The sequence below is a fragment of the Brassica oleracea genome, chromosome C4 (genome assembly GCF_000695525.1).
Source record: "Brassica oleracea var. oleracea cultivar TO1000 chromosome C4, BOL, whole genome shotgun sequence".
NCBI classification, from domain to species: Eukaryota; Viridiplantae; Streptophyta; class Magnoliopsida; order Brassicales; family Brassicaceae; genus Brassica; species Brassica oleracea.
In genome coordinates this window covers 12861012-12884380 of record NC_027751.1, presented here as the reverse complement: position 1 = coordinate 12884380, position 23369 = coordinate 12861012, and the positions used below count along the sequence as shown (strand labels likewise).

Genomic DNA, 23369 nt, shown 5'->3' with positions numbered 1-23369 from the left:
AATGTGGGTTTAAACAAAGACGTCTTATTAATGGTCGGAGAAAAACGCTCAGTCGGTTACAAGGGAAAAGAAGAGAGTGCGACAGAGAGGAAGCCGGTGGCTCGATGAGCTACCGGAAAAGTACAACTAACGGCGAGATGAAGCAAAGGTGAAAACCTTAATCTAGCCGCCAAGTGTTAGTCAGTGATTTCAGATCCTTCTCTCGTTGTCTCCCCTTTCCCTTATATAGACGTCCTGATGCCTCGTCCTTGACCTAATGTACGCCATCTTGGTGGGCCTCCTCTGCTGGGCCGAGAAGCCCGTAGGCGTCCGAGCAGCCGCTGAGACGGATGTACTTCAGTCGATGATGATCGACTAAAAGTACTCAAGAGTCAAGCCAAGAGACCTAACTCTTGAGCCGACCGATCGAGCCATCGCTCTACCTAATCCGGGCCAGGCCTTTCTATTCCTCGGGTCTTGAGGATGGTCAAATCCATCCTCTACAGGTCCCACCAATATATTTTTTTCTGCTTGTGTGTCAGGAGTTCTAATACCAAATCTACAAAAATAATCAGTCTTGTTCACAAGAGCTTCTTCTGAACATTCCATAAACAATGATCTGTTTCTACCCATCAACTCCCACATCTCCTCACTCTCAAACCCCAAATCGTAAAACACCCTAACTTTCCTACCAAAGGCATACCAAGACTCCACATTCTCTTCAACAACATCCTCTGAACCAAACTCCTCAAACAATTTCCTCAGCTTAACAAACAAACAACCAATCTCTACACCACCACGCAGAACACTCGGAAACGCTAAACAAACACCAGCCACAGCCACAGTACTAAACCCTCCCCCCACCATTCAACCTACCCAGCACCAAACCAATCTCATCCCCACTCTGCAAAATAAAATAAAACAGACCTTTCCTCTTTATACAACCTCCCAAGCTTATTCCAAGGAAACCCAAACCCAGACAACGCACACGCCGCCTCCAACACTCTTGGATCCTCGGAGAAGAAGAACTTCGTCTCTGACCTCCTCTAAAGTAAGCCCCGAGTGCTCCCGGATCACCATTCCCTCATCTGACCCGATTCTAAATCAATCAAGCATCGATTCTAAATCAATCAAGCATCAAACGGAGATCCGATCAATGGATTAGAGCAGACACATGATGAAGAGATAGAGACGAAGAGAGGAAGAGAAGAGAAACAGGCAGGAAGAGAAGAGAGAGCGACACTTGTATGCTAAGACACGGTTCTTGCATCACCTAATTAAGAGCGACACGTGTTAATTGTATTTGTTTTTTAAATCATAATATCCTAAGAGACATATCTAAGATACAGCGTTAATCATGTTCTTAAAGTCCCATTCTAAGAACTTTTGCCTATGGAGTTCCACAAAAATTATGGATCCTACAAATATTTATACGTATATAATATATATATATATATATATATATATATATATATACATATTTTAAGAGTTCCAATGAGAAGAACCCTCATTGGAAATGGTCTAAAAACTATCAGGTTATGTTAACGTGTTTATGTTCACATTGCTACAGTTTCTTGGGGTTTGGTCTATTGTTTACTGGATCGCTAATGGATGTAATGGCGTTCTTCTCTCTCGCATTATTTTTCCTGTTTTTTTTTTTGTGATGATATGTATTATATGAGGCTTACAAGGTTTTGAGAATGTTGTGGTCGAATGCAAAGGGTGATCCTTCTTAATTGGTATGCTTTTTGCAAGCATGGTCTGAAGAATACGTTTGCAAACTTGCACTTGCTTAGTTGGCATCAGACGAAGCTGATTTAGAATCACAAGAGCCCGAAATTAGAAAGAAAATGCTTCAGGATGATCAAAGTACATTGTTTTAATTTCCCTTCTTTATTAACACTTCGATGATTTTCTCTTTTTATACGCGTAGATTATGTATGGAAACTGTCTGCAGGATCTGAGGGAAGACAAACTCACTGCTACATTGAAGAACCATATTTATTTATAGTCTGATCACTACTCTTTTCTTTTTTTTTTAACATTGGAAAACATATTACATCATCATATAATCTCTACCTCTATTACATATGATGATCAATTGCCTGCAACATATGAAATATTGGTGAACGGCTCTACGGATAAGGATTCCACGATGAAGCACTTTCCGAAACATTTGGATCGATAGACGGTTCTGCATGTACGACATCCTCGATGGACAGCTCTCTCCGCAGCAGACGACCACAACGAACGGCTCTGCCTACAGCACTCTGGAACCTCCGATAAGCTTCACATCATATAATCTGCAAGAAATTAAATAGTCTGGGAATCGAACCCCATATCTGGATGTAAAAGCCTTTAAACCTTAACCAATAGGCTACGGTGCTTTCACAATCGGTTACGTTTAAAAACAATAAATAATATAATTGTGTGAAAATAACAATTGTTAAACCTGTGATATTTGCTTGTAATTTTTTAGGAAAAGTTACTGCCAAATCTTATATGTTGTGTTTAAATAGTTTCAGAAAAAAAGAAAAACAAATGTTAAGTTTAGGAAGCCCCCTTAGTCCAGTGGTTTGACTAAGAGTTCATTAATGCTTCTACACCAGAAGGTTTGGGGTTCAAACCCCAAAAAAACGCAAATTATGTAGATTATGGAGAAAAAGTTACAAGAAGTTTTCAGCATGGTGCAGGACGTATCATCGAACATGGATCTCATAGGACGGTTCAGAGTGATGCAGTCAGACATGCCTTCTCATATGATGGTAGAGTTGTCGGCTGTAGAATCGTCTATGTAATATTTCTCATCGTTTTAATAGCATAATTAAAAGATGTATGGAAACTGTCTGCAGGATCTGAGGGAAGACAAACTCACTGCTACATTGAAGAACCATATTTATTTATAGTCTGATCACTACTCTTTTCTTTTTTTTTTAACATTGGAAAACATATTACATCATCATATAATCTCTACCTCTATTACATATGATGATCAATTGCCTGCAACATATGAAATATTGGTGAACGGCTCTACGGATAAGGATTCCACGATGAAGCACTTTCCGAAACATTTGGATCGATAGACGGTTCTGCATGTACGACATCCTCGATGGACAGCTCTCTCCGCAGCAGACGACCACAACGAACGGCTCTGCCTACAGCACTCTGGAACCTCCGATAAGCTTCACATCATATAATCTGCAAGAAATTAAATAGTCTGGGAATCGAACCCCATATCTGGATGTAAAAGCCTTTAAACCTTAACCAATAGGCTACGGTGCTTTCACATCACTACTCTTTTCAGAACAAAGTTTGGCACAAACCGGAGTGAAACTTTGTTATGATAACTGTTGGACCCAATTTCGGTCAATACATTAATGGGCTGCGAAGAGTTAAAGCCCATAGCGAGCACGCGAGCTCCAGACGGAGACTTCGAAGATCTGGAGATCGCGGAACAGTTGCAAAGATCACGGGAGCAGCCCGTTATAAGAAGAGATCGATGCATAAGAAAGGGGACACGTTGAAAACCCTAGAGAGAGCTACACCCATACTTCGACCTTGTTTTCATCCATCTTTAGATCTTTTCTCTTAACTATCTCGTTTGTAACATTCGATCTTGTTTAACTCATTGTATTCGATCTTATTCATCAATAAAACTCATTTTTACCTACTGAAAACTAATTACATCGTTGTGTTCTAAAGATATTGTTGCCTACATCATTTATCTTCCCTATATTAAACTCCCGATCACTATCAAATACTTAGCGTAGATTTTAGGATCTACAATAACTCATTAGAAGGTAAACGGTTTCCTTGTTATTAATTAATTCTAAGTCTCTATCGCTAAAAAGAGGGGTAAGTTTTATATACCATGAGGCTTGAGAAGTATAGCTGTGGATTCAAATGGCTGCACCAACTCCAGAATGTCTTTTGATATAACGTCAACAAAACTTTTAGCATTATTAATTCGTTCAAAAGTCTTTCGGATGTAATTTGAGTTTTTTTTTAAATGTAACTGAGCTTTGAAATGGGTTTGTTTCTTATGAACGTGGTCAAAGGAACAGTGGGTTTGTTTCTTATGTTTCCTAAAATATTGAAAATCAAAGTTGTTTTTTTTAATTATTTGTCATGAAATGATTGCCAACACGATCAAGTACACACAACACACCACACCACACCACCATCGATTTATTAAATCATACTTCCTGCAAGGAAACATGGAATGTCAGCGAAGCAACAAAAAACCAAGGCATGGCAACAAGAAAACCAAGGCATGGCAACAAGAATACCAAGGCATGATATACCCCCACGGTCCCAAAAATGATGTTTATGATCCCGGAAGAGGTTGAGCGATATACAAGAAATAAAACGAAACACGTCAGGCTCAAACAACTAACCGAGGATGATGATACCGTGCCCAATCATCAAATCAAGCACACTTTACTTCTGTCTTTTTGCAGGTGATGTACAAACAGACCATGCATCATAGCCCCAAAAAGAACAAACCTAAACACATAAAAACATACATTCTAAACCCTCTTGCATTTTTTTTTTGGGTCTGAATGTTAAGATTCATACCAATTTTCTGAGTTTTACAATGTTGTGATTGCACAACTTATTACAAGGAGAGAATTTCTAGAGTTTTAATTAACTGAAGGGAGAGACGAAACAGAAATAAAGCTCGAGCAGAGAAGGGGTGTGAGGAGCAGACGAAGACCCAGGAATAGACAGCAACCTGTTCCGCCTAGCACGATCCGATCCACTCTTGCATTTGGGACCCAACAAATTAGTTTAAGGTTGTATCAAACATGGCCTCTTTCGTAACACTGCTACAACATACATGAGAAAACATACATTGCGTTGAAGTTTTTGAAATATAAACAAATGGCACCTTCGTCGAACTAAAACAAAAACCTCTAGCCAAAAATATTATAAACCATTTAAATCATAATCGACAGGGCCATTAAAAACAATTGTAATGAGCCACCTAAATAACAAAGACAACAATTTTAAACTTTTAAGCCCCTCCCCAAGATTTAATAGCATGTTAAAGTTACAATAATTAAATTATTGGGTATTTAAAAACAAACATACATGTACTAAACTTTTTAATTTTATTTAACATAGACCATCGAAAGAAGCCCAAACAATAATAACACAAAGTCTGATGGAAAAACAAGTCAGAAGCTGCCAATTAGAAATAGAAAAGAGCAAATTCAACATTCAGTAACACCGTTACACCAACCACATAGAATCTATTCTCACCTGGACAACTTTCCAAATAAAACAATGTTACATTCACATTCACAAACTAAGACCAAAACACAGAACTATACAACTGGACGTAAAATAATTTCGAATGATACCACCGACCAAACATCAGCCTATGAACAAACACCTCCTCCCATAGCAACATTTATGCAACAACAAATTCACAATATTAATCATAAACAAAAAGCAGAATAAACATAACGAACGTGAACTGTCGTGGGTAAACTTTTTATAGTGACTGACCACATCCCAAAAGGCCCCACATCCAGAAAAATCCTATTAGCGCCATAGAAATCCGTGGGCCATCTGCGACAGGATTTTTTTGGAGAGGTTTCAGTATCACTACACTGACAGAGAGTCGAACTCGCGACCTCTGGCAGTCGTGTGTGAGAATCTCATTGAAACCACTAGGCCATCAATGATATCTCAAAACTGTTGTGGGTAAACTTTTTATAGTCACTGACCTCACCCCGAAAGGCCCCGCATCAAGGAAAATCCTATTAGCGCCGTAGAAACCCGTGGGCCATCTGCGACAGGATTTTTTTGGAGAGGTTTCAGTACCACCCCGCTGACAGAGAGTCGAACTTGCGACCTCTGGCAGTCGTGTGTGAGAATCTCATTGAAACCACTAGGCCATCAATGATATCTCTAAAACCGTTGTGGGTAAACTTTTTATAGTGGCTGACCCCACCCCGAAAGGCCCCGCATCCGGGAAAATCCTATTAGCGCCGTAGAAACCTGTGGGCCATCTGCGACAGGATTTTTTTGGGAGAGGTTTCAGTACCACCCCGCTGACAGAGAGTCGAACTCGCGACCTCTGGCAGTCGTGTGTGAGAATCTCATTGAAACCACTAGGCCATCAATGATATCTCAATGAATCAGTGAAAAGTGCAACGCTCTGTCAGCGGGGTGGTACTGAAACCTCTCCAAAAAAAATCATGTCGCAGATGGCCCACGGGTTTCTACGGCGCTAATAGGATTTTTCTGGATGCGGGGCCTTTCAGGGTGGGGTCAGTCACTATAAAAAGTTTACCCACAACAGTTTTAAAAACAACACGTTAACTAAGGCGACTGTCTCTCTCCTAAGGCGACTGTAAAAGGGATAAGGTTCCGTTAACCTAGCTCCGCCGTCCTCGGGCTTCACGCTCGCCGGCGTTTAATCTCTCGCCTCTCCCGGTCCTCCTCCCTCATGTCACGATGCTACCCAAGAAGAAAAAGAAAAATCGTTCGTCGTTCCTCGCCTCCACCAAAATCGCTCAACTAATGGGCTCCGCCGCTTTCGCCGCAAGTTCGTCGAAGAAGAACGGGTCTCTCTCTCTCCCCTCAACAACTCCGCCGTTGATGTAGCAGCACTTGGGTCTAAGGCTCAGATGACCGGTTCACCTTCGTCCAGCACTTCGGTCCCTATCTTGGCGGGATTTGTTTCAATTTCTCCTACCGGGGCTCCGGTTGGTGCATTTCCAGTCGTGACTGAGGTTCAAACCTCTAAGCTACAACATCTTTCTCTCCCATTGGTGATTGATTCTAAGAATATGGTTCAACCCTCACACGAGGCGAAGAGCCCAGTTCAGAATTACGCTTCTTTGCTTAAGAGCTCGGCTCAGATGCAAGAGCTTGGTAACCCCACTGAACACGTGTCTGGTGTTCCGTTTGTCCTTATACCTGATGAGAACATCGAGTCAGCAAAACTTGAGTTCAAGGATTTCATATATGCTCGTTTCCATGGAGATATCCCTCAAATGGGTCGAATCATTGGAGTTATAAATGTTGTGTGGGCTAAGTCGGGCCCTAAGATCTATGTTCATCGTATTGGGCACGGCTACTTCCTTCTTAGAGTCACGAACCCCAAGATCTTGTCTCGCACCTGTTGGAATATCGCAGGAGCGCCTATGTTTGTCGCACCGTGGTCTCCCGATTTCTCTCCAAAAGAAGCTCCTCTCACTTATGCTGTTGTCCCAGTAGAGATGCATAATGTTCCTTATCTCTTGTTCAACAAGGAGAGCTTGAACAGGCTAGCAACTGCAATTGGCAAGCCGGATTCCCTCGCGCCTGAAACGGAAAGGAAACTCAATTTTGAGGTGGCAGAGATGTATGTCAAAGTTGATCTTATCGTCAAGCTTCCTCAATCAATTGTTTCTGGATTCTCCAACGGCATGGAGGTTATCATTGATGTCTCTTATCCCTGGCTCCCAGTAAAATGTGAGAGATGCTAGAAATATGGTCATAAAACGGACAAATGTCGAGTGAATGTTCCCCACGGTTCTCCTGAGCGCACCTCAGCAAAGAAATCTAATCCAGAAGCACCTAGGGATCCATCAAAGTCTCGTCATGGTCGCTGTCAAGACCCCAAGATTAGACGGGGTTCCGCTGGTCATGGTGGTACTTCGAGAGTTGAGGAGTTGTCAGACCAAGGAGTTGGTGTTCCTTCCCCTGTTGGTATTTCTGGAGTTGAGGAGTTGTCGAAGCAAGGAGTTGGTGTTACTTTCCCTGTTGGTATTTCTGGAGTTTATGAGTCGTCAAAGCAAGGAGTTGGTGTCACTCCATCTCCTGGAAATTCTGAAGCTGTTATTGTCTCCAAAGAAGTCACTGAGCCAGATATGGAGGAAGGTGAATTTAGACCTTCTGATGGTGTAGAAGCGGTATCTCAAAGGGGCAACGGATCTGCTCCGGCTGGTTCTGCAAACATGGACCTTACTGTTGGTATTCCTACGGAGGAACTCAGTGGTACAGAAGTTACAAAGACATATGGACTTTCTGTGGATGTGAGGTCAAGTTCTGTGGTGATTGATGAAAGTTTAGATGCTGGTCCGAAGCTGAGACTGGATAAGGCTAAGATTGTAGAAGAACCTTTTTTCCTGGTCAATAACAGGAAGTGTGGCCGCAAGGTCACAAAATCCCGATAAATCATATAAATATGTTTTTTGTATGGAATGTGAGAGGGCTTAATAGTGATAGACGCCACACTATGACCGAAGATTGGATTAATATCCATAGGCCACTTTTTGGAGCTTTTTTGGAGACTCGTATATTAGAGTCAAATAAGGAGCGAATTAGGAGGGCTTTACCTTTTGGATGGCAGTTTTTTGGAAATTATGGAGAGCATGAAGCTGGCCGTATTGTTGTGGTTTGGGATCCTCGGGTCTCTATATGTTTGTTTACAGCGCTACGGCCCAGGCAGTCACTTGTGGGGTTGTTATTCAGTCGGAAAATATTTCTCTCACTATTACTTTTGTGTATGGATTCAACTTATTGGAGGATTGTCAGTGTCTCTGGGAGGGTCTGGTGGAGCTTCACGATTCTACCCCAGTTTCTCGGTTTCCTTGGGCTGACCTCGGAGACTTCAACCAGATGCTGCGGACTTCCCATCATTCTAACCATTTTTCCTCTCAGGTTGACGAAGCTGGCATCGAAGATGCAAATCTATGTCTCCAGGACGCTCAGCTTTTTGAGGCACAGTTTAAGGGGCCTCCTTTTACTTGGAGGAACAGTCAGGATGAAAACCCCATATCTACTAGGATTGATCATGCTCTAATAAATCAGCATTGGACTACAAAGTTCCCTGATTCTTTTGCGGATTTCTTGGACCCGTCGCAGTCTGAACACGCTCCATGTTTATTTCGGCTACCTTCAGCAACCCGCCGGGTTTGCAAAACTTTCAAGTTCTATCATCATGTTGTGGATCATCCTCAATATAATGATATAGTCTCAGGGTCATGGCAGTGTGATCAGATTACCGGTACTAATCAGTTCAAACTGGTCCGTTCTATGAAATTGTTGAAAGGGGGTTTGAAGAGGTTAAATAAGCAGCATTTCAGTGGAATCTCTCAAAGGGTTAAGGATCAGTCGGTGGTTGTAGTGGACCTGCAACGATCTCTTTTAACCTCGCCTGATATTGTTACTGCTAGAGAAGAACATGTTCAAAGACAGAAGTTAAATGTCCTTCTTACGGCGGAGGAGAAGTTCTACAAGCAACGTTCTAGAGTGAGATGGGCGGATGTGGGTGATCGAAATACAGTTTTCTATCATCGGGTGGTCTCTCAACATCAGACAAGGAACCACATACACTATCTAAAGGATGAATCTGATCACTTGTACCTTACTACTGATGATATCAAATCACATTCAGCTGCTTATTTTCAGAGCATTCTTGGCAATACTGATCTACCTATTTCATCAGCGACGATTCCTGACCTGTAGGACATTCTTCCGTTTCGGTGTTCTAGACTGCAGCAGGCTTATATATCTCGGGAAGTCCGTGAATGTGAAATTAAAGGAACCATTTTTGCTATGCCTTTAAATAAGAGTCAAGGTCCGAATGGGTATTCTGTCGAGTTCATTCGGGCTTCTTGGGACACAGTGGGTTCCAATGTGGTTCAGGCAGTGCGGGAGTTTTTCAGAAATGGGAGACTGCTCAAGGATCTTAACACAACGGCTATTGCCTTGATACCGAAGAAATCTGAAGCGTGTAAATTGGGAGACTATAGACCGATTAGTTGCTGCAACATTTTCTATAAAGTCATATCTAAGATCATAGCAAACCGGCTCAAGCCGATCCTGCAAGAGTGTGTTAGCCCGAACCAGGCTTCCTTTTTAAAAGGTCGGAGTTTGGGAGAAAATGTCTTGTTGGCTTCAGAGTTAATCAAGGAATATAATACCTCTTCTAGTCACAAGAGTGCTATGTTGAAGGTGGACATTAGGAAGGTTTTTGACACTGTTTGTTGGGACTTTGTGATCAAAACACTTGAAGCTCAGCAGTTCCCTCCTCTCTTTATAACGTGGATCAAGGAATGTACAACTTCCCCGATGTTCTCAGTGGCTATTAACGGGGAGCTGGCAGGTTTCTTTGAGGGCAAAAAGGGTATGCGGCAAGGCGACTCAATGTCTCTGTACTTGTTCATCATGCTTTTCTCGCTTACTAGGCAAGGCTGAAGATGCAGGCTCTTTCAGACTTCATCTTTGTTCTTCGCCGAAATTGACTCACTTGCTGTTCGCAGATGATTTGTTGGTATTCTCGGATGGCTCTCGTTTCTCCACTGATGGTGTTAAGGAAGTTATGTCTGTTTTTAAGAGTTGGTCGGGACTGGATGTAAATGAGTCGAAAACTGAGATCTTCTATGGAGGTTACTCGGAGTTGCAGGCTTCTGTTCTAAGTGATTTGGCAGGCTTCAAGCGCAGAGCTTTTCCCACCAGATATTTGGGCTTACCCCTCAGTCCGAATAAAATCTAATGGGCGACTATCCAGCCGTTTCTCGAGCGTATAACATCCAAACTCCATTCCTGGACAGTCAAAACATTGTCTTATGCAGAGAAAATCAAGCTGATTTACTCTGTTATTTATGGTATGGTAAATTTTTGGAGCTCTGTGTTTGTGCTGCCTAAAAGGTTCTACGCTAAAGTTGACTCTCTTTGCTATGCTTTTCTCTGGAAAAATAACACTTCCTCTGCAGTTGGGGCTAGGGTGGCCTGGCCAAACATTTGTAAACCGAAGAAGGAAGGAGGTTTGGGGATCCGTAAGTTGGAAGAGTTTGAGATGGTTTTTCGCTTAAAGAGAGTCTGGTTATTCTTCTCTTCCTCTGGCTCCTTACGGGTACCTTGGTTAGCTCATAATAGATTTCGGGGATTAATTTTTGGTTGGTTAATGATTCTCCAAGATTCTCTCGGACAGTCAGATCGATGCTTGAGCTTAGGGATTCACTGGGTACTTATATGCGGTGTGGTATTGGAGACGGTTGCACTGCTTCTTTCTGGTTTGACTACTGGACAGAGTTGGGTCCTTTGTTCTCTTTATTTGGTTCATCCGGACCTAGGCACTAGAGAATTCCGCTTCAGGCTACAGTGGCTGATGCGGTTCAAAATGGATTTTGGTTTCTCCCTCCAGTAGGTCTGACTTTGCTGAGACACTCCAAATCATCTTGTCTACAATAACGCATCCGTCTGCCTCTAATGGTAGCGATGTTTTTCTTTGGAGAGGAGCTACAACAGGCTGTTTTACTAACTCCTTTTCTTCCAAAGTTACGTGGGAAATTCTTAGGGAACCATCTCCTGTTCTCCCATGGTTTTCTACAATCTGGTTCAAGGAAGAGATTCCCCGATGTTCTTTTGTTGCCTGGCTCTCTATGCTGGGAAGACTGCCAACTCGTGACCGGTTATTATCTTGGGGCTTATCTGTCCCGAGTGGATGTGTCTTGTGTTCAAATGGTGTTGAGTCTCATAGACATCTGTTCTTTGAGTGTTCTTTTGCAGCTAGTGTTTGGTCATGTTTTTGTGGCAGGTTCATGTCCAATCCACCATCTGATCTCTTTTCCGCAGTTGCATTTTGTGAACGTCTTCAGGGACCTCATGCGGTTTCAGCTAAGAAGGTCTTCAAGCTGCTATTACAGGTCATCATCTACATTCTCTGGCGGGAGCGAAATGCTCGTATCTTTCGTGGCTCAGCACTCCATCTTTCAGCTTTCTTCCGGGTGATTGATCGAGCTATGCGTGACAGGCTCTTGTCTTTTCCCTCAGTGACTGCCTCTTCTCCATCTCTGCTCGATCTTTATTTTTGTTTCATCTCTCCTTTTAGTTAATGTAAGCTCTGTCTCCTTTATTGTAATAAGTGGTCTCTTCCACAAACTATGTAAAACTTAGAAAAGCTGGAATAAATCTTAACATTTACACCAAAAAAAAATAACATAACGAACATGCACGACCAATTATGTTTAAACTGCTCGAGGACTAACTCGCCACATATTTTTTTTCCATCTAAAAGTTATTTAATTCATATTGTCTATAAAAAACAATAACATAAAAATTGAAATATAATATCACATCAAAAGAAAAGCCAAAACAAACACTTAAGAAACAATCTATTCCGTAAAAAATATGATCCAACAAAGATTCCTACAAGAGAAATCAATGATGAATTCCAAACCAAAATTTGGTTGTATGTTGCCAATACATTGATATCAGAATGATCTTAGTATGCGTCCTTTGACAGTTGAAGTTCTTTCCTGCATTACAATGGGTTGCATGCATTTCCACTGCCTACACGATAAAAGTTCTTTAGATAAAGATATATTTTTTTTTCTTTGGTTAAAGTTGTTCCGGAAGATATCTCTCTTTCGAAAAGTTTGCTCTAAAATCCGTCAAACAATCTGCAATAACCATAACAACAAAGATCGGAGTAAGACGAATATATCTCCGATTACAAAATTCAGTGGAAAAAAGAAAATATCTCCAGAAACTTTGAAAGATACCACTAGAATAAAACCATAACGTTAGAAAACAAGGAAGATAAGACTATTGAAAGAAAAATCCTAGCACCGGTGCTATGAAACTCGTCGGCGCAGGCACACAAAAAATCTCCTTTTTTTTTTTCTCTCTGACGTCTAGAGCATCTTGATTGTTAAGTACTCACCACATATCTTAAAATATAACAATGTTGTTTAAAGTAAACCAATACTACCTATATATAACATTTAGATGCAACCAAAGATACAGAACCCCGAGAGCGGAAAAACCACTAGTAACAAAAAATATTTACAACCTAAGTTAGATTGTGGAAAGATACCCATAATCTGAAGTAAAACATAAACTATGAAAATTTAAATGCGTAATGCCAAAATAAATGTAAATACGTTTGTGAATTTTATGTTAATTTTAGAGAAACTAAAAATTAGTTACTTTTTTTCTATGTTATTCCATCTACAAGAAGGAAAATTAGAAACCAAAAAAAAAAAGAACAAAGGGTCTTGTGTATTAATCGATTTTCATTGCCAAAAGATTCGAACATCACACGTGGGCTTGAGTCCATTGATCACATCACTCTGTTTCACATCTTCACAATCAATAACAGTTGGTAAACGAATCCTAAATCCCAACCAATCAAAACCCAGTTTCCCACTCAAACGCACATTAACCACAGCTTCAAGCTTCTTCTCTTTGTTTCTCAGCAACGTAGCATCAACATCATAGACCTTCGCTTTTCTAAGCCTGGTGGGAATACTCAAATAAGTAACGTTTCCAGGGCTTTGCATGAACCCACCAAGCTTCTTCTGTCCGAGGTTTATGTTCTCAGAAGAGACAGCAGCTTTCATGGGGCTGTAATACAACAACTTGTCGTTCTTGTTAGACAGCTCAAGAACCGTCTTCATGTTCGCATTCATCAAAAGATCCGTTGTTGAATTGGCGAAATCTAATCTCGAGAACCTGAGGTTTGTTACAGAAACCTGAGGTAGACTAGCTTTCACCGAAGAGTTCACAGACAGCCCTGTCAACAACAAGATTATAAGAACGATGGAAAGAAACATGCACGTGCATGCACAGCATTTTCTGAAACATCCAGGGCACTTTCTCTTCTCCTCGCGATCCACAAAGGAACCCGAGTTTGTACTTCGGTCCGTCTCTTCTTCCTCTCTGAACCCAGGCAGCTTCAGAGATGAAGTCTTCTTGGGTGTTTCGAACCCGTTTCGAGAGACGGAAGGGCTCGAGAACCTGGAGCTCAGGTCAAAAGAGCCTTTCCCGCCGTAGCTGCTATCTTCTCCTTCTCCTTCTTCTTCTTGAACTTTCTCGAGGCCGCGTTGCTTTGAAGCAAACTCAGGGAATACCAATGCGGGATCACCAAATCCGGAAGAAGCCCTCCTTTGAGGAGGAGGAAGATGCTCCGACATTGGTGCTTTGTTTTAGAGATTTCATCAAAATTAGGTTTTGTCTCCCTTCTACTCAAGTCACAGAAAGGCTGGTTGGAAAGATAACTTCTAAGGTCATAAATCTCTTAACGGTAGATCAAGGCTGTCTGGTCTATAACAAATTTGATTCGTTAATCTATTTATGGCTTATTACATTAAGAAAAAAAAAACAAAGCCTATGATGACCTTAAATTAGACTTTTCAGATTTTTCATGTACTAATCTTCTTAAATCAACTTAAAATTAGCGGCAACGAGTTGTTTTAGTGACTAAAACCTTTGAATTGCCTAATAAAGATTTTGAAACTCGTAAGGGTCAAGTTACAAATAAGAATTAAATTGTGATATACCAGCTTACATACCCGTTTAAAACAATCAATCTAGAACTGAAGAAATTCACTAATGAAAGTTTATACTTTTAAACCACATTGCAGTGGTTCCACTGGAGGAGGAGTTTCCCTGTTAGTCCAGACCAGGGATCGATTCTCCTCTACTGCGAAATTATTAGCTCTACATGTGACCACGCGGATATGGGTCCATGCTTACGGCTCATTTGAATACCCGGGAAAAGATTCATCGGTGGGTTGCACCTTCCACCCAGAGGTTAGGTCTGTGTCTTTGATAGAACCGGGTTTAACCTTTTTAAGTTTAAAAAAAAAAAATTTATACTTTTAGTTTAGACATGAACATTCGATTTTCTGTTCGGTTTCGATTAGGTTTATTTAGATTTGGGTAATTCGGTTCTCGATTTAGGAACCGGCCGGTAATTAAAAAAAAAATCAAATTAGTGGTATTGATTTTCTTTACTTTTTAATATCACACTTATTATTATACAATAAACACAGTCCAAAAACAAAATAAATCACGCATCAAAAGGAAAAATAATGAAAAAAAGAGTAGCACACTACTAAGCTAAACACACACGCAAGGAACAAAAACGACAAATTCGTTGATTAAACGTTTTGTTTCCCCCTTAAGAGATAGAGAATCTTCGTCTTCTTGGCTTAGTGATATCAACACCAGCAAGATCCTCATCAATGTTCGAAGTATCCTTAGACCCATGTCTAAACGGATTCAACTTCCCAAGCTTCTTCGAAACCGACGAGAAGAAAGTACTTTTGCTGCTCTTCTTATTGCTCGGTGGTGCATTCGAAGAAGAAGCTCCTGCTGCACCACTCTTCTGCAGATCCGACACATACATCTTCATCTTCATCAGCTCACTCCTCAAGGCTTCGTTCTCTTTAGCCAACGAAGCATCAGCTTTGACCTGTCCACGTGTGGCTACAGCCTCGGGGACTACAACTACTGCTCCTTCTTTATCTTCCACTCCGCTTCTCAGCTTTAGCTGATCGTAGTAAAGCGCGTGAAGCACGATGTTTACTGGTAGTCTCTTGTTCTGCGAAGCATGGAGACGCGCTTCGTAAGAAAGCTTGAGAGGGTCCATTGAGCTGCAAACTTTCTCTCTCTCGATCTCGTCTAGGTTAGGATGAGCTTTCAAGAAGATGTCTATCGCTCTGTAAAGATCGTCGTCGGACTTTCTAGCTGACTTCTGGACGAGATTCGCGATAGCGTTGAACTTGGAGATCGTTAGCTCTCCATAAGTAGCGATCTCTGCTAAGTAAGAGTCGACGGTTCTCGCGACTCTTTGTAGCGAAGCTGAGCATAGCCCTTTGTTGAAGTCTCCGCCGTTGAAAACTCCGACGTTCTTCTCCTTCTCGACGAAGGTAGAGATGATTCTTCTGACGCTGTCGAGGTCTAATAGTCTTTCACCGTCGTAGGTGAAAGACGGGATCAAGAGATCGTCGACGGTGACGTGCTCAAGAACGACGGAGATTCGCTTCTCCAGCTCGTTCTTGGAGGCGAGTGAAGCCTCCAAGAAGACGACGCAACGGAGGAGAGAACAGAGGAAGTTGATAGGGAAAAGCCCTTTGTCTGAAGGCAAGAGAGAGACGATGGATTCCACGAGATCTCTCTGCTGAGATCTCTCCTCTGAGTCGTTGTTTTCGGGGTCGGAAAACTTGACTCCTCTGCCGGAATGGTCTCTCACGAGATCTCGTAAGGACCGCTCGGTGTAAGTGATGATTGCAGAGGCTAAAGAAGAAGGTTTGAGGCCTCTCTGCTTCATGGAAGCTACGACGTCGGTGAAGAAGTCAACGTCTAAGATACAGAGCTCCTCTGTCCACCAGTTTGGTGGTGTTCGACAAGGAAACATTGCCTCGTTGCAGGCCTGTAATAAAAAAACGAATCATCAGTTAATGTTACAAGCATGGACGCAGAATTATAGATACTTGTGACTAAAGGAACTGAAGCAGAGAATAAATAGATGTTATGTTGATTAAACCGTTCGTTAACCAAACTGAAGTAACTGATCTCATAAAACAATGTAATTACCAGATCGGAGTTTACTTTTGTTACTACTACTATGTAAAAGTTGGAAAATAAATCAACTTAACACTAACCAAGACCGGGATCTTAATATTAAGTTATGTAAACGTTTTTTTTTTTTTAAGTTATGTAAAAGTTGGAAAATAAATTAACCTAAACACTAAACAAGACCAGGAGCTAAATATTAATTAGATGAATCTAAAATTATTGAGCGACATATGGATTGACTTATTTTATTTATATATATAAAGTGTGATCCTTTTCAAATTCGGATGTGAGATTTTTATCTCTAATACGGTTCCTTGAAGTAAAGTAATGGTTCTTTGGCAATTAATCTTGGAGAGTCCGACAAAGATCGATATGATCAATTTTAGGTCAGATTGATTATGAACTAGATCGACTTGGATTACATGTGGATTGGGTTCAAATATCATATTAAATTAGATAACCTTTTTAACTTTAAAGTTAAAACCAGTCGGCAGTGACTAGCTAGATTGATTTATATTACTTTATATATTTAGTTATAAAGTAACTGAGAAAGAGTTATGAGTTAAAAACCTTAGCACCAACGACGTCCACACAACGGCGGACAATACCAAGATCACGAGAAATAGGAAGGAGAATCTCGCAGGACTTGAGGACAACGACGGCTCCAGAGAGGCTAGACAAGGCGACCTGAGAAAGGAAGTCTTGTGTCCGACCGGCTAGGTTGTTGTCGCAGTATTTATCCGTCATCTGAAGAAACTCAGCGGCACAATGAAGGGCCGCCACGTTCTGGACGGTAATCTCGAAGTTAACACCGTAACAGAACTTGGCCGCTTTCTCAAACATCTCAGGACCTCCGGGGATATCCGAGAGATCTATTCTCGTCACGTCACTGTCTTTGGATTCCATTATTAGCTTCCTTATGTAGTTGCTCTTCGCCACTAGCATGAACTATATACAAGATCAAGAAAATTTACAAATAAATCTCGTGTTATAACCATTTTGGACCTAGACAAAACAAAATCATGAGAACTTTTTATAGGAAAAATGATTTGTTGTTACCTTGTGAAGGGAGAAATTAGCTTCTCCGACTTCAACTACAACATCTGTAGGAATATCTTGTGAGAAAACCCTGCATTAACACACATACAAGTTATAAATTTCATATGATTATGGACGAACCATGTGGGAGATATCTTATATAGTTGAGACTACACCGGTTCATACCATTGACCGGTTCTCTGAAGAGATGAAGACATTGAGTTCATGTTGATGGGGTTATTTGCTTCAGTCGCCATTGTTATTGGATGTGCAGTGAAGAAGACGATGAGGCAGAATTGGAGAGTGACTATATATTGAAAATTACGTAACGTGGCCCCATTCTATCCACCCAATTGCTATGTAATATTAATGTACATTTGGCTTCTTGTGACATCTTTTTTCTAATGTTTTCATTTGTCGTTTCGTTATGTTGTTTCATTGTTATTATCTCTTTTTAGCTAAATCATTCTGATCTTTCTGTTGGTCTTCGTCGGTCAGTTTCCTTTTCACCATTTTATCTTTAACCATTCCCCATTTGGATATATATACTTGCAGTGACTGCTGTTTTAGGAAATTGGGGAATGCATACCTCTCATAAACAACGTATGTACGTTTTTCCAACCTATTGATAATATGTAGATGACATTTAGCATCTGTTATGTTGTTTGTTCGTTATGAATTATTTTTTAATATCAACATATCAAATTTGTTCCTAGAGCATGGTTATACGTACGTAGATGTTCGCAGTAGTACCAGTAATATTAGATGAGATCCTTTTAAACAACGGTGGACATGAGGAATATTGCCAGAAGAAAGGTTATCAAGTCAGCAATGTCGTGGCGATTGAACAGAAAAATAAGGACAAAATGTGACAGACGACGAACGAACATAATATATATAGATGTCTAAGATTAACTTATCTATATTTTTTTAAAGATTAACTTCTCTCATAACACGTAATTGTCATCTAAATTTAATATTAGCCGATATTAGGGAAAATTGCTTATTCTCCTATGAACTAGTCGTTCCCGACTTTTTCACATATAAATTTTTAAGTCATGCCAAAGACCACATGAACAATGGAAAATGACTTATTTTCCTATGAACTAATTGTTTCCGGCTATTTCACGCACAAACTTTTACGCCTTGTCAAAAACCACATGAACAACTCTATTTTTTGAATTACATACACAAACTATCGATTTTAAACTATCGATTTTAAACTAATTTCCCTAAAACCGTAAATGGTGTTATTTAAAAGTTAACTTGGATTATATGATAGGTGGAGAGACGGTTTAATTTGGGTTGATAAAAACATAATACTACGTCGTTTTTCTTCTTCTTCTTCTTTTTGTCAACTTCTCATCTTCTTCAAAAATCGTTTTACTCTTCATCAATTGGGAATAAAATTTATTATCATGCAGAAAAATAAAACATTTTACATGAAGCATAAAGAAAGAAGAGCAGCAAATACTAACTTACCAATTTCCATGTATTGTCACAAGGAACTATAAAATTGGCGCAGTCTATGACACTTGATTGGTTTCGTAAGCGGATGTTACTCTCAGGTTCCGGTCCTGCAGTGATTTATATATTCTCTTCAATCCAGAAATTAATGTCATATGATCTCTTTATACGCTTTATGTCATATAACTCGAAAATATCTACCCCAACTGTTTACTATGTCATATAACTCGAAAATGCAGAATAAAATTTTTTATCCTCAATTGATGATGAAGAGTAAAAATATTTCTGAAAAAGAAAAGCAGTTGACAAAAAGAAGAAGAAAAAAACGAAATAGTATTCTGTTTTTATCAACCTAAATGAAACCGACCCTCCACCGGTCATAAACCAAGTTAACGTTTAAACAACACCATTTACGATTTTTGGGGAATTAGTTTAAAATCGATATTTTGTGTATGTAATTAAAAAAAAAAAAATTGTTCATGTGGTTTTTGGCATGACTTAAAAGTTCGTGTGTGAAATAGCCGGGAACAACTACTTCATAGGAGAATAAATTATTTTTCCGTTGTTCATGTGGTTTTTGGGATGACTTAAAAGTTTGTGTGTGAAAAAGCCGGAAATAACTGGTTATTATGCCTAAAATAAGATCCATCGTCATTTACTTTAGCATAACATCCGATATCAATCATTCGTATTTTTTTTTGTTTGCAGCAATTTGTAGAGAGTGAATCGATCAAAGATGAGAACCACGATCTTACATTTGGTTTGGTTAATGAGAAAGTGATAGCAAAAAGGATTTCACATGTAAAAGCCTAAAAATTTCTGAATTAAAGGAAGAAATGCTGAATGTAATAAAAAAAAACAATGCATGTGAATCATTGACAGATAATAAATCTAAGAAAAAATGAAAATCAAAGTGGATGTACGATTAGAGAGGTGTGGGAGCCAGGGAAGTCAGGGAAAGTAGGAACATGTCATGGATAGGCCCACTCCAAATATGTGGTGATCCGTTATTCTCAAACCTCATGGTGTAAGGCTTTGCTACGTCAACAAATCATCTCTCAGAATCCAGTTTCCATTTTCCGTCCAATCATTATTACACACGTATCCCTATCGTCTTTAAGATATCTCATATCTCTAGCTGCCCTAATAATTCTCTGCCGGTGAGACCTAGTCTTTAAAGTTTAAATTACATTTGTAGTTTGAATTTGAAGATTCATATACGTAAAACCCTAACCGAGTTACGTGAATTTAAAATTTTATAATTAACTTGTGATTCAATAAGAATATTTCAGCCTTCAAACTAAATTTTATTTTTCATAAATTGTCCAAGTATCATGATTTTGTTTTTTAAAGATGAAGTAATATTCTGTATTCAGAACCATTAAAACATATATTATTCTCGCTGTTTAAAGCATCTATAATGTGGCTAACCATTGTTCAAACACAGTGAAAGAACTAGAACATTGGTTTTCTAATCCTATGATGAATTCTTCACCACTACGATAAGGATTATACAGATATATATACTCAAAGATAGTTGGGTGCGTAGATACATCTACAGTGCAAGTTTGCACACTCACCATGATTAGTTTGGTGTTCTAAATCTTGTGGGGGTATTTTATTTATTTTATCAAGATGGAATATTTTCAACTTAACTCTTTATTTCTATTCAGTTTTTTATACAATTGGATTTTGCATCCAAACTCAACACTCAAATCAGCAAAATACTGAAATGGTCAAACGAATTACGAGAGTCGCGTGTAGGCTATAAATTCAGAGAGAATAATTATTCAAGTTCTTGAGGTGGTAAGGCTGTATGTCTTAGTATAAAGTCTAATAAAATTATTCAATGAAGTATTCAACCTTTGAATTTTGTTGGACCATAGAGGATGGTGTTATCATCTATTAACAAAAGTACAAACGCCATGAGCTGTAATGCCGTCTAGTTTCAATCAACGATTTACATTACACCATAATGGTTGCATCTACGGATTGGTATTTTGGATTGCAGTTTTATTTTAGTTTGATTATAATTATATAGAAGACAATCACAAAGTAGAACACAATACTATATTGTTTAAGGATATGAAAATTTCAGATTTCCGAATTTTCGAAACGGGTTGGAGCAAATCTAGATCAGATACTTAAAATACTGTGGGTGGGGGGATACGTAATTATAAACAGCGGTCCCAACCTCACGACGGCTAAACCAAGGAGGCATGAAACAAAACAAAGGCTAAGAAATAGATGCAGCTAGAAAACAAAACGAACAATTTGGGCCAAAGTTAGTTATTTGTCAAAAGAGCCCAATGTCTACGTCAATTTTCCTAATCACGCATCATCCAATTCATACACTAATGTCGTCTTCTTAGGAAACGCCAGACGAGTTTAGAACATCTCATTTTCATTTGAGTAATCTCTTATCCGTTATATATGGTTCGGGTGCTCGCATGGATTCAGATATAGTCAACGGTACGAAACTACGAATATTGTCACTCGAAACTCGCTTGATTGATTTGACGAAGAAAGAAACAATCAACATAGGAGCTTTTGTGAACATCAAAGTATCATGCACTATTGTTTATTACATATGTGTCATATACTTTTGTTTATTGAGTATATACCTTTCTTTTATGTTTTTAAAGTTCTTTTAACGTCGTGTTCGAATGAAACTCATTTTCTCGTTTTGGGTTAGCATTTGTTTATTCTTAGGATCAACTATGTTGTTTAGCACAATTAATCCTTTCATGTAGCAGATAGACTATGTTGACTGAAAAGAAAACTCCGTGGTTACAGGGATTTGATTCGGATTCGGTATCAGAAGTTGATTCTGGTTTTCTAATGAACTTCATTTTTATAATTTCAGTTTCAAAGTTGACTTGATGGTCCCTAATCTACAAAAAAAGAGAGAAGATTATAAGTAATGGCATAACGGGTTTCAGAACTTACTACCAGCACAATGAAAAACTCAGTCTTGTTCTTTTCCGTCCTTCTTGTTCTCCCTTTTGCTACCTCACTCCACTTTAACATCTCACGTTTCACACCAGGTGATCCCAACATAGCTTACCAAGGAGACGCTACACCAAATGGCGCCATCGAACTGAACAATGCTGGTTATACTTGTCGTGTCGGTTGGGCTACTTATGCTAAAAAGGTTGCTATTTGGGATCCTGAAACAGGGAGGCCTACCGACTTCACTACCAGTTTCACCTTCAAGATTGATACGCGTAACTCTACAGAGTTTGGCCATGGGTTTGCTTTCTTTCTTGCCCCTCAAGGCATCCTTATCTCTCCTAATTCAGCTGGTGGTTTCTTAGGCCTCTTTAACGAAACCAATGGCTACTCATCTCGGTTCCCGCTTGTGCATATCGAATTTGACACTTTCTTTAATGATGAGTGGGATCCTCTTGACATTAAGTCTCATGTTGGGATCAACAATAACTCGCTTGCTTCCTCTAACTACACTTCTTAGAACGCAAGCTTGCACAGCCAAGATACATGCCATGCACAGATCACGTATGATTCTGCTTCTAAAAACTTGAGCATCTCTTGGAGTTATGAAGAAACATCTAATCCTTCAAGCCTTTTCTACATCATTGACCTTGCCAAGGTGCTTCCTGCGGAAGTTACCATTGGCTTTTCGGGGTCTACAGGAGCAAACACGGAATCACATAGTGTAGGAGATGGATTACATCCCTCCACAACACCCATCGAATAACAGGCCCTACCCCGGCAAGCTTGACCAGTTTAGTCGGCTTAAGCGGCTAAAGATGTCGGCTCGACCCCAGAGTACTTTTAGCCGATCAGTTAAGCCGATCAAATATACTCGGCTTAGAGAGAACAGTACCAAGGCCCGCATACTCGGCCTTTAGCGACAGGGCCCAAAGGACGACACGATTAGGGCATCACGGACGAGGACACTTTAAGAGGAGATGAGGAGACAACGAAAAAGAGACTTTTGGACAACTTACACACTAAGCGGCTAGATTTAGGGTTTCCCAATCATCTCTTTGATCTTGTTGCTTAAACCTTCAGTCTTGTCTCCTTACTTCCCGTTAATCTTGTAACCCCTCTGTTTGATTCTAATAAAAACGTCTTTAGTCACCCCATTTTCTAAGTTCATTATTCTAATCGACTGAATCCTGTACAAACAATTGGCGCCCACCGTGGGGCTGACTAAAGTAACGTTCTAGATATACATGGTTCAAAACGACGCCACCTTCGGCGCTCCGGGCGGTGAACCAACCCCAACGCCCGAAGCCGCGCCGCCCATCGCCGCAGATTTCATGAGCTCTATCATGGCTCGACTTGCTCATCAAGACGAAGTCCAAAAGATGACCAACGAACAGTTAGCTGTTCTGGTCGCGGCCCTCACAGCTCCCGACGGCCAAACAAGCCGTCCCCAGCAGATATGCCGTCGCCTCTTTAACACCAACCCGACGGCGACCGGAGGCGACCATATCTCAGACGACTACGAGCCTAACGAAACCCTTCTCGCCGACCACCCCCCGGTAGGTTCTGATCTGGCAACCATACGCGAGCTCGCCGAGCTCAAACACAGTTTCCAACAAATG

General features: G+C 40.2%; 4 protein-coding genes and 1 pseudogene across 4 annotated transcripts; 3 read left to right on the top strand and 2 right to left on the bottom strand.

The window, feature by feature from the left end:
- The first annotated feature begins 6620 nt into the window (after positions 1 to 6620).
- LOC106338171 lies at positions 6621 to 9447 on the top strand. Its single transcript, XM_013777206.1, has 3 exons — positions 6621 to 7409; positions 7464 to 8135; positions 8515 to 9447. Exons 1-3 carry the CDS (start codon positions 6621 to 6623, stop codon positions 9445 to 9447), a joined length of 2394 nt encoding a protein of 797 aa, XP_013632660.1.
- A 762-nt stretch (positions 9448 to 10209) lies between these two features.
- Positions 10210 to 11834, top strand: LOC106342195 (annotated as a pseudogene).
- A 1156-nt stretch (positions 11835 to 12990) lies between these two features.
- On the bottom strand, positions 12991 to 14016 carry LOC106342194. The gene has a single exon (XM_013781058.1). The coding sequence runs from the start codon at positions 13899 to 13901 to the stop codon at positions 13002 to 13004; it is 900 nt and encodes a 299-aa protein (XP_013636512.1). The 5' UTR covers positions 13902 to 14016; the 3' UTR covers positions 12991 to 13001.
- Positions 14017 to 14701: 685 nt separating this feature from the next.
- LOC106342193 (root phototropism protein 2) lies at positions 14702 to 17653 on the bottom strand. The gene is made up of 4 exons (XM_013781057.1): positions 17515 to 17653; positions 17350 to 17419; positions 16861 to 17238; positions 14702 to 16144 (listed from the first exon to the last, which is right to left on the bottom strand). The coding sequence occupies exons 1-4, from the start codon at positions 17583 to 17585 to the stop codon at positions 14891 to 14893; spliced, it is 1773 nt and encodes a 590-aa protein (XP_013636511.1). The 5' UTR covers positions 17586 to 17653; the 3' UTR covers positions 14702 to 14890.
- A 3539-nt stretch (positions 17654 to 21192) lies between these two features.
- LOC106340972 (L-type lectin-domain containing receptor kinase IX.1-like) lies at positions 21193 to 23054 on the top strand. The gene is made up of 2 exons (XM_013779792.1): positions 21193 to 21267; positions 21662 to 23054. Exon 2 carries the CDS (start codon positions 21755 to 21757, stop codon positions 22265 to 22267), a length of 513 nt encoding a protein of 170 aa, XP_013635246.1. The 5' UTR covers positions 21193 to 21267; positions 21662 to 21754; the 3' UTR covers positions 22268 to 23054.
- The last annotated feature ends 315 nt before the right edge of the window (positions 23055 to 23369 follow it).

Excerpts from the sequence above, each read along its gene's own strand:
- LOC106338171 (XM_013777206.1), top strand. The coding sequence starts at position 6,621 with ATGACCGGTTCACCTTCGTCCAGCACTTCGGTCCCTATCTTGGCGGGA. Across the intron at positions 7,410-7,463 it reads GATTCTCCAACGGCATGGAG|AAATATGGTCATAAAACGGA; the intron begins GTTATCATTGAT and ends GAGAGATGCTAG. Across the intron at positions 8,136-8,514 it reads ACAGGAAGTGTGGCCGCAAG|TGTCTCTGGGAGGGTCTGGT; the intron begins GTCACAAAATCC and ends GAGGATTGTCAG.
- LOC106342194 (XM_013781058.1), bottom strand. The coding sequence starts at position 13,901 with ATGTCGGAGCATCTTCCTCCTCCTCAAAGGAGGGCTTCTTCCGGATTT.
- LOC106340972 (XM_013779792.1), top strand. The coding sequence starts at position 21,755 with ATGAAAAACTCAGTCTTGTTCTTTTCCGTCCTTCTTGTTCTCCCTTTT.
- LOC106342193 (XM_013781057.1), bottom strand. The coding sequence starts at position 17,585 with ATGGCGACTGAAGCAAATAACCCCATCAACATGAACTCAATGTCTTCA. Across the intron at positions 17,239-17,349 it reads CTAATTTCTCCCTTCACAAG|TTCATGCTAGTGGCGAAGAG; the intron begins GTAACAACAAAT and ends TCTTGTATATAG. Across the intron at positions 16,145-16,860 it reads TGGACGTCGTTGGTGCTAAG|GCCTGCAACGAGGCAATGTT; the intron begins GTTTTTAACTCA and ends TTTTTATTACAG.